The sequence below is a fragment of the Homarus americanus genome, unplaced genomic scaffold (assembly GCF_018991925.1).
Source record: "Homarus americanus isolate GMGI-L3 unplaced genomic scaffold, GMGI_Hamer_2.0 scaffold31037, whole genome shotgun sequence".
NCBI classification, from domain to species: domain Eukaryota; kingdom Metazoa; phylum Arthropoda; class Malacostraca; order Decapoda; family Nephropidae; genus Homarus; species Homarus americanus.
Window position 1 is genome coordinate 7,805,114 of NW_024722227.1, and position 13,185 is coordinate 7,818,298.

At 36.9% G+C, this 13,185-nt stretch overlaps 1 protein-coding gene across 1 annotated transcript in view; it reads right to left on the bottom strand.

The window, feature by feature from the left end:
- Positions 1-979: 979 nt before the first annotated feature.
- LOC121862358 (broad-complex core protein isoforms 1/2/3/4/5-like) overlaps positions 980-13,185 on the bottom strand; it is a 92,164-nt gene continuing 79,958 nt past the window's right edge. The window contains exon 5 of the mRNA XM_042360598.1: positions 980-3,564. Within this exon, the coding sequence (XP_042216532.1) occupies positions 3,286-3,564 (279 nt within the window). The 3' untranslated portion in view covers positions 980-3,285. The remainder of the gene's footprint in view (positions 3,565-13,185) is intronic.

Sequence of the window (13,185 nt, forward strand, 5' to 3'; positions counted from 1 at the left end):
TAACTCTATTACCAAGTTAAACTTTTATGACAATATATAATTACTTTAAGGTGTCTTCTTACAGTAGCGATCATGTGGGCAGCAGCATCATTCACACTCAAGAGATGAACTGACACCTCTAAACCAGCAGACAGCATAAATAAAGCAGGAAATGCTCTTTGGATTATTTTGATGGATGTCTCTTCTTATATTCTTTTTTTACAGTGAACTATTATCTGTATACAAATCACATAGGAAAATATTTTTGAGCTTAAGAGAGCAGTGTGGCCCAATTACACTGAGTACCACCAATCTCCATTCTAAATGAAGCTTAAAGTTCTTGAACCTTACAGTTATGGAAAAAACCAGGATATTTTCCTGACAACTTTGATCCCCTGAAATAGGAGTTTCGGATTATTCAAAACAAGAAAGAGTTGGATTTAAAGAGGATGTGGCTCTCACTGCTGTTGGCTCACCCTGGTCCAGGACAGCTGATTGGTTGACAAAAGAGGATGTACATCAATACCCCGACCATCAAGGTTTATTTGACCCAAATACATTGTCCACATTAGGCATCTCTGTTTTTAAACTCCAGTAAACCCTCGAAGATCCGGACTTCGGAAGATCCGGACAAAAAATTTCGGGGTTCTGGGCTAAAAAGCCTCCTAGAAGTTTCCCAAAGAAACATTCTCAAACTAGAGCAAAGAACATTTTAGGCCCGTGGGCGCTGCTTGACCCGTCAGTTGCTTGGACACAGGTGCCCGAGGAGGTGGGAAACAGAGTTGACAATTGTTGTTTGTGGGAATATTATTTCATTCACTCTAGTAATGATTCAATGTTTCTTATTATGTTATCAAAGGTAAATGCAAGGTTTATATACAGTAATTTGTTTATCACTACATTAGTACTGTGTATATATATATATATATATATATATATATATATATATATATATATATATATATATATATATATATATATATATATATATATATATATATATATATATATATATATATATATACTGTATATATATTCGCCGGAAAATACGGATAATCGGCTTTTCCGGACAGGTGGTCCCCCCTTTTAGTCCGGATCTTCGAGGGTTCACTGTATCAATATTTCAATTAGTTTCAGGGAAAAAATCAAGTAGGAACAATGAATACTTATCATTACTAGATGTCAGAGCTAATCAAGATCTGGAGAGAAAAATCTTGTGCAGACAAAAATCCTGGTGGCAGTATGTACGACAGTCAAGGTAGTGATGAAACAATGACAAATCCCAAAGTTTAACAATTGCTTCCCAGTGCTCAGTGAAACAGGAATCAGACAGATCTGGCATTATTTACAATAACAATAACACCAGAAAAGTTTTACCCCCTGTGGACATCAATGAGATTAAATCTTAGGATGATACAACATGAAGGTCAAATTGTGATGGAAACTATATAACATTCAAGATTTTGACACCTGGGATCTGTTTAACCAAATCTGTCAGCAGCTATCCGTCCAAATATATAATATGCTAACTGTAGACAATTCACATGTCTTTCCCCATTAACCTTAAAATAAGCACCCTATTATGGCATCAACAGTGCAGTAAGGTTCAAAAGTGGAAAATACTTTTCAAAAGAATTAAGTTTGAACGTTCAAAAGACTTGTTCATGTAAATTTTATAGTAAAAAATAGAAATATGATGAGGCTTCAGAGTTTTACCCCCAGGTACCTAGACCCTTGGCACACTAGGCCTATGCAAGGCAATGGAGACTGTGTCAGCACAATGTCATTTGAAGCTCAGGTATTGCCAAGCTGTGCATATACTGTACTGTGATACAAGTGTCATGTATCCCATCTCATAAGTCATTAAAGGCACAGACAGACACATGGAAACATGACTGGAAACATACCTTGACTGACATGCACAAGCACACATACACTGTTCGCTTCTTTGGGCAATTCAGGTCAATGTTGTCATGGTATTTCCTATAATGGAATTTATTACCTAATCAGTTGATATACTAGGTACATATGCCAATTGCTGACTATGTAACTGTCAGAAGTGAAATTGCTTATTCTGAATTACCCACATGCACTCTAGTGTGCTTGGTGCAGTCCTGGATGTAAATTGATAAAGAAATGTGTTGTGTAGTAGGAGAAAAATAAAAAATGCCAATTTCAGGCAAATCATCTACAAGGATGATACAAGATGAAAAAGGAATGCATGTGATAGGTTGAGGATGTAGAAAATTGTAAAATGTGACACACCCAATAATTATGAGCCTAAGCCAAGCCTATATAGTCATTTTACACTCAACAAGTGAAAATATAACTTTGACAATCATCTGACCTAAGGTCTGATGTCTTAGGTCAAGTGTGGAGAAGTAAAACTCTACTGCAGTGGGTATTCAAATGTAAATTACAATTTTACCTGATGACCAATGAGCAAGAGAGGCCATGAAGGACACACTACTTCTTGGTAGACCCAGACTTAAGTACAGGATTTACTTGACCAACAACCTACGAGTTTGTGCTTCAGGCTCAAGTTCTGTGTAAACATTTGAGTGAAAAGGTGAGTTCTGGAGCACATGGTTTATGCATCCCAAGCAAGCTATCACAATGGGTTCTCCTGCAATTTGTCCTTGCAATTCACAATGGCTACTACAACACTACTCCCAAAACAATTTGTTGGGATTAGAAGGCTATATGACAGACTTGTTTTGTCATGACCAAAACCTAAACTGGGTATCCAGTGAAGAAAAAGAAATACTGATAATAAAATAACCATAACACTAAATGAGTTATGTCATTGCAGTGTGACACACTTCATATGGGCCATCATCCTTAGGATGAAACACAGCCTGCAATGCTAACATTCAATATCACATTGAATGGACTCAGGGACAGGATTCCTTGTAAATACATTCATATAGAATCTTCTTGCATAATCATATTCCGAACATATTAAAGATTTTAAAAGAGAAAATAAAAATCCTGAATAAGTCCATCACATAAAACTGAAACTGTCCACAGCAACCTCCTTTATAATTTACCTTGAAAATAGAATTGGAATCATGTTAAAAATAGTTCAACAAATACCCAAATATACACAATAAACTGGTGTAGCAATATAATGACTATGAACCACCATGTGGTACCACAGTGGTGTGCTCCTGAACAGCTTGGAATGGTAAAGGAAGTGCATTCATAAACATCTGAGTTAACATAATCACCATTTAATCTACAGTACTTCAGTCTAGACTCACACATTTATGAAAGAACTTAAGGGATTTCTATAATACAGTTGACTTAGCTCGCTTGACCTGTACTGAAATCTAGCTTCTCAACGTCATCTCCTATTGGGTGCTTCCTGCGTATGTGAGCCATGAGGTGGTCTTTGCGGGAGTATGCAGCATTACACATGGGACATTCAAACTGTCGTTCTCGAGACAAATGTGTTACCATGTGCCGCCGTAGAGTATAATTGTCACAGAAAGTCTTGCCACAAAAACAGCATGCCTTCCGTCCTCCTCTAAACTTGCCTGGAGATCCAGCTGTTGTGTTCTCCTCATCTCCATCCTCCAGGTCCTGATAAAGGAGCGACAAAAACATCAAACAATCACATCAATTATCAAAACAGATGTAAAAGGTCACTGCTACAGCCAAGAGTGAATACTTGAACTGTATAATTAACCTTTTTTTACATAAAGATGAAAATTAATTATTCTTCATGAAAAGGATCACTGCTGTAACACTTGTAAAATTATTCAATTCTAAAAAGTACTGGATAACAGAAATTAACAGTTTAACCCTTGTTCCCCAGGCGAGGTGTGTGTTGGTGTGGGGATTAGTGGATGACATCATTATGACCTGACCTCATGTTTTATAAGGTCACCCTGTATATTTAAGCCTCTCTCTGTCCATGTAATCCAGTTGCCTCTGAAGATGTCTTGAATAAAGACGAAAGCTAAGGTAATTTTATATATATATATATATATATATATATATATATATATATATATATATATATATATATATATATATATATATATATATATATATATATATATATATATATATATATATATATATATATATATATATATATATATATATATATATATATATATATATATATATATATATATATATGTTGTGTTGTCAAAATAGTGAATCTTCCCAAATAAATTTCCAACACAAATCTACTGTATCTCTACACATCTGCATAACTAGCACCATACACCAATACTGTACAGTACTCACAATACATTCTGCAGATTTTATTTATTGTATATTTATTTATTTTTTTAACAGGGATTAGCCCACCCGGGCACAGGTCACTGACCCACATCAGGGCCTTGGGGGCAAAAATATAATTATAATTATAATTATAATTATAATTATAATTATAATAATAATAATAATAATAATAATAATAATAATAATTAATAATAATAAATAATACAAATTATTAAAACTTATAATAACAAAATTAAATAATAGTAATAATAATAAAAATAATCATAAATAATACAAAAACAAAAAATAAATCAAGAGTGACAAACAATATATATTCTGCATATATATTGTGTTGTCAAAGTAAGAGAAACAATTGAGACCCTGTAATTGTGTATAAATGAGGCAGAAAGTCAGATCTGCAACCTGGGACTTGGTCACAATTTTTTTGGTGCTATATGGCAGCAGGGTCTACCATTAGACCCTACTGTATTTGTAGTACGGTAAGATATGCCAAATAAGAAAAAGTGGAAATGATGGAGACTGCTTAACAAACAAATGATGGTTGCTTAAAATGTGGACAAGAGTTTATTACAAAGTGGATGAAGGTTATTTTAAAAGTCCATCAAAATTAATTAAAAAGTAGATGAAAGTTCCTAAAAAAGTGGCTGGAGGCTGTAAACAAGTACTGTACTATACTGTTCTTTGGAGACAAAAGTCGTGTCACGGTTTTGTCCGAAGATTAAATATAACTCGTGAAGCATTACGAGAGCCCCCTACCACAAGGCAGAGCGCACCAAAAGTTTAGCCCTTCAGCATATGTTTTCACCAAATTTCACAACATGACTTTTGTCTTTCATTGTACACATTGAGTAAATATAAGAGTAACACAGTGGACAAAAACACATAAGAACATCAGTCATGTTTTACTATATTCTGAGACATGAAGAAAAAAATAAAAATTAATAATAAAAATAAAAATTTTGTAGTACAGTTGTACCCCACTTAACGCGGTCAATAGAACCCAGAGGGTCCCGTGTTAAGTGAAATCCGCGTTAAGTGAACAACAGAACATATGGGATTAATTCCAATAGAAACCGGCCCGACCCCCAAACTCCACTTTTTGAAGACACATAACTATGTTGTAGTAAAAATAACATCTTAATTTTATGATGGTACATGCACACAATTAATACTTAAGAGAAATAGAGAAATACAGTCGCCAAGTTAATGTCCATTCAAATAATGGACTCAACTCCCTCCCCCTCTCACACTACACTGCCAGCTCTTCCCTCCCTGAGAAATTTTTGGGGGAAAACCACTAAATTTTAATAAATAATACCTCAAACTAAAGTTAGGATAATACAATTGACATTGCTGGATTCCTTGTAAGACCAGGAATATTTTGAATATAAATGTCATATATTTTGCACAAAAGATAACATAGTTACCCAGAGAAAAAATGTTATCTAAAATTTGTATGTCTAATGCAAAATATATGATGTTTATATTCAAAATGATCACCAAATTATAAGAATTCCAGCAATGTAAATTATATTCTGGCCGGGTAATTTGTATGAATTTTATGAGCTAAAACAGGCAGTCAGGCAGGGTGGGGCAAATCTAAAAATAGCGTCTCGAGCCGGACACTCACCGCGTATATGTGGAAAAAATCCGTGTTAAGTGAAAGTTCAGCTCTGGCGAGGCACCGCGTATATGATAAAACGCGTTAAGTGAAACCGCGTTAGGCGGGGTAATACTGTACGTGAGGTCACCCAGGTAATAAAGGCAGGCAACGAGACAAATTAAAAGCACAGGAGAAGAAAAACAACACACTATAAGACTGTCACAAACAAAAAAGTGAAGATCTATATAAAGAACAGTAATACCTGTATAGTATTATATAATTTCACAAGTTACACAAACGAAACATTTTACAAAGTAAACCGATCATGCTGGCCCTTCATAGTTATCAAAAGACACAAACTATCACCAGAAGTCCTTCCCCTCACAAAGTGATTCATTTGCCATGCAAACTTTTTGCCATCATCAACTGTCATGCAACAGTTTCAACAGCAATCCCTTTTCATCTTTGATCTTTACTGAACCCATATAACTACCTGTATTCCATACCATTCCTAATAAAGCCAAGTTAACTCTCTCAAGCACAAGATAAGTTTTAGTTTTCCAGTTCCAAAATCACTTCTCTGAGGCCCCCAGGGCAGGTGAGACAGTGCACGGTGAATATTTTTTCTTTATCAATATACAGTAGGGTTAAGATATATCACAAGATAGGTTCCAACGATGTTCGCTATACAGTACAGCCACTCCTCGACTTACGACCTACTCGACCTCTGACCACCCGGATATACGACCGCCCCAGTCGTACCAAAATTTTTTAAAATTACGTATTTTCGAGTCCCGAAATTAGTGATTGTGCTGTGTACTGACAAAATTTTCGTTTGTAATTTCCTTTAAAATGGCTGGCATGCTTAAAAGAAAGAGTTTTGTGGTGCTGAGAAGAAAATGAGACACCCATTTTAGATTTTCTATGTATTATTTTTGCATTTTCGACTTACGACCAATTCGATTTACGACCTGGAATTGGGTCCCTAACCCCGTCGTAAGTCAGGGACTGCCTGTATACTAAATCGCGATAAATAATTACATGTAATCAATGGGGAAAATAGGGTTAGGCTCTGGAGGCCAATAAAAGTAACTAAACTTGACTTAACGAGTTAATTTTCTTACTAACTAAAGCACCAATGAACACTAGACTCGGGAACAACAGGCTTTTTCAATATCAATATCAAGGAACACCAGACTCGGCAGCTGACACACCATCCTGGGAACAACAGACTCCGCAGCAGACGCCACACTGCCACCCTCACTTGACAATCCCACACCTACATATGCGAACAAGCCAAAAATATTAGTTACAGTATTAAATCTTTTCCATTAAGCTTTCCTTTATCTTCACTTCACTTTTCACGTCACTAGCAACCCATTTACACTCACCTTAGAAGTCGTAATCTGCAACAGTTGGCGACTTTCTTGTCACTCACTCAGAAAGACCGAGCGGGCGAGCTTGAATGCGTGAGTGAGCAGCCACGGTGGCGCCTCAGGTGAGCAAATAATGCATTTGTTTGCCATGGCAGTACATTTGAAATATTTCCTGCCCGATTTCCCCAGTGAAAAAAAAATATTGCTATATACAGTAATCCCGTGTTTTTCGCATTTTTTTTATAACGGTTTTGACCATTCGCGTTTTTTTTACTATAAAACTACTATATACAATATACTGTACTGTATATATATAAAATATCCTTTAAAAACAAAAATTAAAATTTTGCGCCATTTTCGATATTCCCCTGTGTGGTGCGGCAAACATATGCCACCCTTTCCCGCCTCAGACACCCGCTGCTCTGAGAAGCCTCAGTCCACATGTGCCTACCGTACTGTGAACGCTACTGTGATTACCTCTTCTGTTTGTCCTCCCACGTGCATTCCACATGCCTCCGGGACGTAAGCCAGCCTCATCAAACGCAAATATTACTAGCAAAGACTCATAAGTGACCAAGAGGTCAAGAATAGTGATGACTTTAACGGAAAAAAACAGTTTATTGGACAAGCTCAGAGGTGGTATGAGCTATGGCTTGAGATGTGGTGAAGACTGACAATTCATTTGTGTCTTTTGTCAGAATACAAGTCTTCAAGTGGAGGAATGTGGGTGGAAGAGGACTGGCTAGCTGACATCACTGCGTGAGGGCAGGTAGATGCTGGGACAGCAGGGAGAGGCTGGCACATGCGGGTGTTGCCGACCTCAGCGAAATATAACATCTTTTACTTACTTGTAAATAAAAAATTTTTGTATATAATATTACCCCGCTTTACGCGGTTTCACTTTATGCGATTTCTCATATACGCGGTGCCTCGCCAGAACCGAACTTTCACTTTCCGCGGTTCATCTACCCATATACGCGTGAAGTATAATTTTTTTTTTATTTAGCTCATAAAATTCATACAAATTACCCGGCCAGAATATAATTTACATTGCTGGAATTCTTACAATTTGATGATCATTTTGAATATAAACATCATAGATTTTGCATTAGACATACAAATTTTAGATCTAATGTTTACTCTGAGTAAATATGTTATCTTTTGTGCAAAATATATGACATTTATATTCAAAATATTCCTGGTCTTACAAGGAATCCAGCAATGTCAATTATATTATCCTAACTTTAGTCTGAGGTATTATTTATTACTAAAAAGGTAAATATTCTGGTTTTCCCACACATTTATCTGGTAGGGAGGGACCGACCGACCATCTGGCACGGTGTGAAGAATATTTTTTTTTTATTAACTGAAGATATTTGTTTTAGCTCATAAAATTCATACAAATTACCCGGCCAGAATATAATTTACATTGCTGGAATTCTTACAATTTGATGATCATTTTGAATATAAACATCATAGATTTTGCATTAGACATACAAATTTTAGATCTAATGTTTACTCTGAGTGAATATGTTATCTTTTGTGCAAAATATATGACATTTATATTCAAAATGTTCTTGGTCTTACAAGGAATCCAGCAATGTCAATTATATTATCCTAACTTTAGTCTGGGGTATTATTTGTTACTAAAAGTTAAAATTAGTTTTTTCACCCAACATTTCTCTGGTAGGGAGGGAAGGTGGGGGGTGGGGGGAGGGTTGGGACCCCGACCATCTGGCGCAGTTGGAAGAGGGGGGGAGGCAAGTTGGGGTACTTTAATTAACAGATAGTGTCGTGAAGAATATTTTTTTTTTATTAACTGAAGATATTTGTTTTAGCTCATAAAATTCATACAAATTACTGGACCAGAATATAATTTACATTGCTGGAATTCTTACAATATGGTGATCATTTTGAATATAAACATCATGGATTTTGCATCAGACATACAAATTTTAGATCTAATGTAATAATTTGGTTTACACAAAGCAAGTATTTTATCTTTTGTGCAAAATATATGAAGTTTACATTCAAAATATTCCCTGACCTGCAAGGAATCCAGAAATGTCAATTATATTATCCTAACTTTAGTCTGAGGTATTATTTATTACTAAACGTTAAAATCTAGTAGTTTCACCCAAACATTTCTCAGAGAGGTAGGAGCTAGTGAGCTGGGAAGAGGGGGGGAGGGGGATTTGAGTCCATTATTTGAATGGACATTAACCTGGCAACTGTATTTCTCTTAAATATTAATTGTGTGAGCATACCATCATAAAATTTAGATGTTATTTTTACTACAACATAGGTATTGTGTCGGAAAAAGTAGAGTTTGGGGGTCGGGCCAGTCTCTATTGGAATTAATCCCATATTTTCTGTTGTTCCAATTTCGCGGATTTCACTTTCCGAAGTACCCTGTGGGTTCAATTGACCGCGTAAATCGGGGTATTGCTGTATATCTGCATTTACGTTTTTCCATTACTATACTGTAGTACTACAATATGATTAGTTTCAAATAATGATGTTAGTAAATGCCGGTACAGTGCATCAGTGATCAGTGTGACCACTGGGACGTGAGTGGAGAGCATGGCTTAGTTAAGTGCATGACCTACCTGAGCTGTTTGGTGGCCACAGGTATAGTGATTCCTAAAAAGAGTATTCGCGGTTTTGGCTTTTCGCGGGGGTTTCAGGAACGTAATTCCCGCGAAACACAAGGGATTACTGTATATGAAAATTTCGATAATTTTGGTAACCACGGTATAAAAAATTCTTTATATAAAGTCGCGATATATCCCGATCCTACTGTAACCCCCAAAACTTATTTTTATTGGCATAAACCATATATCTTTGGCTCCATAACTGATTGCTCTGCAACATAAGCCCCTCCCCCCAAAAAAAGTACTGTACTGTACAGGTATAGCTACTTTTCGTCACTTCTAATAAGCAAGAGAAAAAAAATACACACGGATACATTCACAACCTCCTAGTTTAAAATTGTTTAAGTACTATACTGTACACTGCTAGAAGCGGAAGTTTATGAGCTTTCCATCTATAAAATTGAGAATGCTATAACGAAAGAAACTCCTACAACGAACATTATTTATTTATTTATTTATTTTTTTTACTAATTTATTTTTTTTTTATTACAAGTATTAATGATATTCTTTATTTCAGGGGTTTAGATGCATATTTATGCACTTTTTTACAATTTTTACAATTTTATATTATATTTTTCAGTGTTAAGTGGTTGTATTTGGGGGCCTGGAACGGATTAATCCTATAACGAACGAATGCTATAACGAACAAGGTTCTAGAACCAATTAGATTCGTTATAGCATATCCCACTGCAAAAAAATGACTCTCAAATAGTAATTTTATTTATTTTTTATCTTATTCAATTATTTTTGTGCCTATGTTTTATATCGATATAAATTATATTGCACCTTGTAGCCAACACTTTAACGAAGAGAATGGTACTGATAAAATCCATGTAAGTCTTGAGGGTTTTTCTTTGGTAATATTTTTTATAAACACGAGCGAGTGTTCGACCACATCGCATGACTTAAGGTACAGGCACTGTATATAGTATAATATAGAAGAATAACACAAATTACAGTGGTCCCTCGGTTAACGAATGGTTCGATTAACAAAATTTTGGTTAATGAATTAGCTCCCATAAGGATTTTCAGTTCGATTAACAAAGAAACCTTCGATTAACGAAATCCTTACGATAAACACGTTTTGTTGTGCGCATCAGCTGATCGGTTAGTCCACCAATACAGTAATTGGTTCTATGTTTACATTCGTTTACAGTAGACTAAATATCAAGAAAGTTGGTCTCTTAAATATTTCATTATGAAATTTAGTTAACATATTGATAATATAGACAGCACAAGGAACAGTTTTTGTGTGCCTATCAGCTGATTGAATCACCCAACAACACTTCTCAGTTTAACTTTGTTTACAGTGGAGTGAAAATCGATTGGTCATTCTGAAATTTAGTTAACATATTGATAATATACGGTGCAGAAATTATAATGGAACACGAAGAAGGCATTAGAACCAATGCACTCTGTAAAGAATATGGCATGTCATTGACTGCCTCTACAATCAGCTGTTTGATATGTAAACAAAGCTGCCGGGAATACGACATACACACCTCAAAGTGAGTTAAAATACAGTATTCTATTGTTTTTTATTTATTATTGTACAGTACTGTATTTAGTTTATATTTAATGTTTTGTTAATTCTATTACCAGTATACAGTACTTTGTATGTATACTTTTTCTGTGAGTTGGAACCAATTACCTAATATCCCATTGAAATAATAGATTCGGTTAACGAACGATATCTGTGGAACGAATTGTGTTCGTTAACCGAGGGACCACTGTATAACAAAATGTACCATAATAACATATATTGTATTATAGTATAATATAAAATAAGATCATAAGATCATATATATACTGTAGGTGGATGGGTGTTGAATCACATCGCATCAATGTCATATAGTAAAGGAAAGTAACAAAATATCTCAAAATAAAATGCAATATAAAATAACAAAAAATATATTATAAAATAAATTTATTCTGTACTGATATAAAATAAGATCATTCTGTATTCACATCCTTCAGCGAGGTGGAAGACTTCCGGAAAAGTAGATGGAGTTTGGGGAAGGAAATGAGTGAATGAACCTGAGTGAAATGTAAGAGTGAGAGTGAATGATTGTGAGTGAATGTTGAGGAGAGTATGGAGTGAGTGTTGGAGTGTGTGGATGAGTGTGTGGGGATGTGGATGAGTGTGTGGGGATGTGGATGAGTGTATGGGGATGTGGATGAGTGTGTGGGAGTGTGGATGAGTGTGTGGGAGTGTGGATGAGAGTGTGTGAGTGTGAAGTAGAGAAGGAGAGCGATTCCAATGTAGCATAGCTGATAAGTAGAGTGTGAGAGGTAGAAGGTGCTTGGTGACCGTGGAAGGCATGTGGTAGGGTGGCTGTGGACCACCTGGGTGGTGAGGAAGGGAGGTAGCAGGTGGTATAAGGCTTGCATAATGCAGGAGATATGAAGGAGATGGTCGGGATGTGGACAGGGGATATGAAGGAGATGGTCGGGATGTGGACAGGGGATATTAAGGAGATGGTCGGGATGTGGACAGGGGATATGAAGGAGATGGTCGGGATGTGGACAGGGGATATGAAGGAGATGGTCGGGATGTGGACAGGGGATATGAAGGAGATGGTCGGGATGTGGACAGGGGATATGAAGGAGATGGTCGGGATGTGGACAGGGGATATTAAGGAGATGGTCGGGATGTGGACAGGGGATATGAAGGAGATGGTCGGGATGTGGACAGGGGATATGAAGGAGATGGTCGGGATGTGGACAGGATATAGAAGGAGATGGTGGGGATGTGGACAGGGGATGAAGGAGATGCTCAGGATGTGGACAGGGGATATGAAGGAGATGGTCAGGAGGATGTGGACGGGGGATATGAAGGAGATGGTCGGGATGTGGACAGGGGATATTAAGGGAGATGCTCAGGATGTGGACGGGGATATGAAGGAGATGCTCAGGATGTGGACAGGGGGATATGAAGGAGATGGTCGGGGATGTGGACAGGGGATATATGGAAGGGAGATGGTCGGGATGTGGACAGGGGATGGGGAGATGCTCAGGGATGTGGACTGGGGATATGAAGGAGATGGTGGGGATGTGGACGGGGATATGAAGGGGAGATGTGGTCGGGATGTGGACGGCGGTGATATGAAGGAGATGGTCGGGATGTGGACCCAGGGGATATGGAAGGGAGATGCTCAGGATGTGGACAGGGGATATGAGAGGAGATGCTCAGGATGTGGACAGGGGATATGAAGGAGATGGTCGGGATGTGGACAGGGGACATGAAGGAGATGAATTAGGGATGTGGACAGGGGATATTGAGGAGATGCTCAGGGATGTGGACAGGGGATATGAG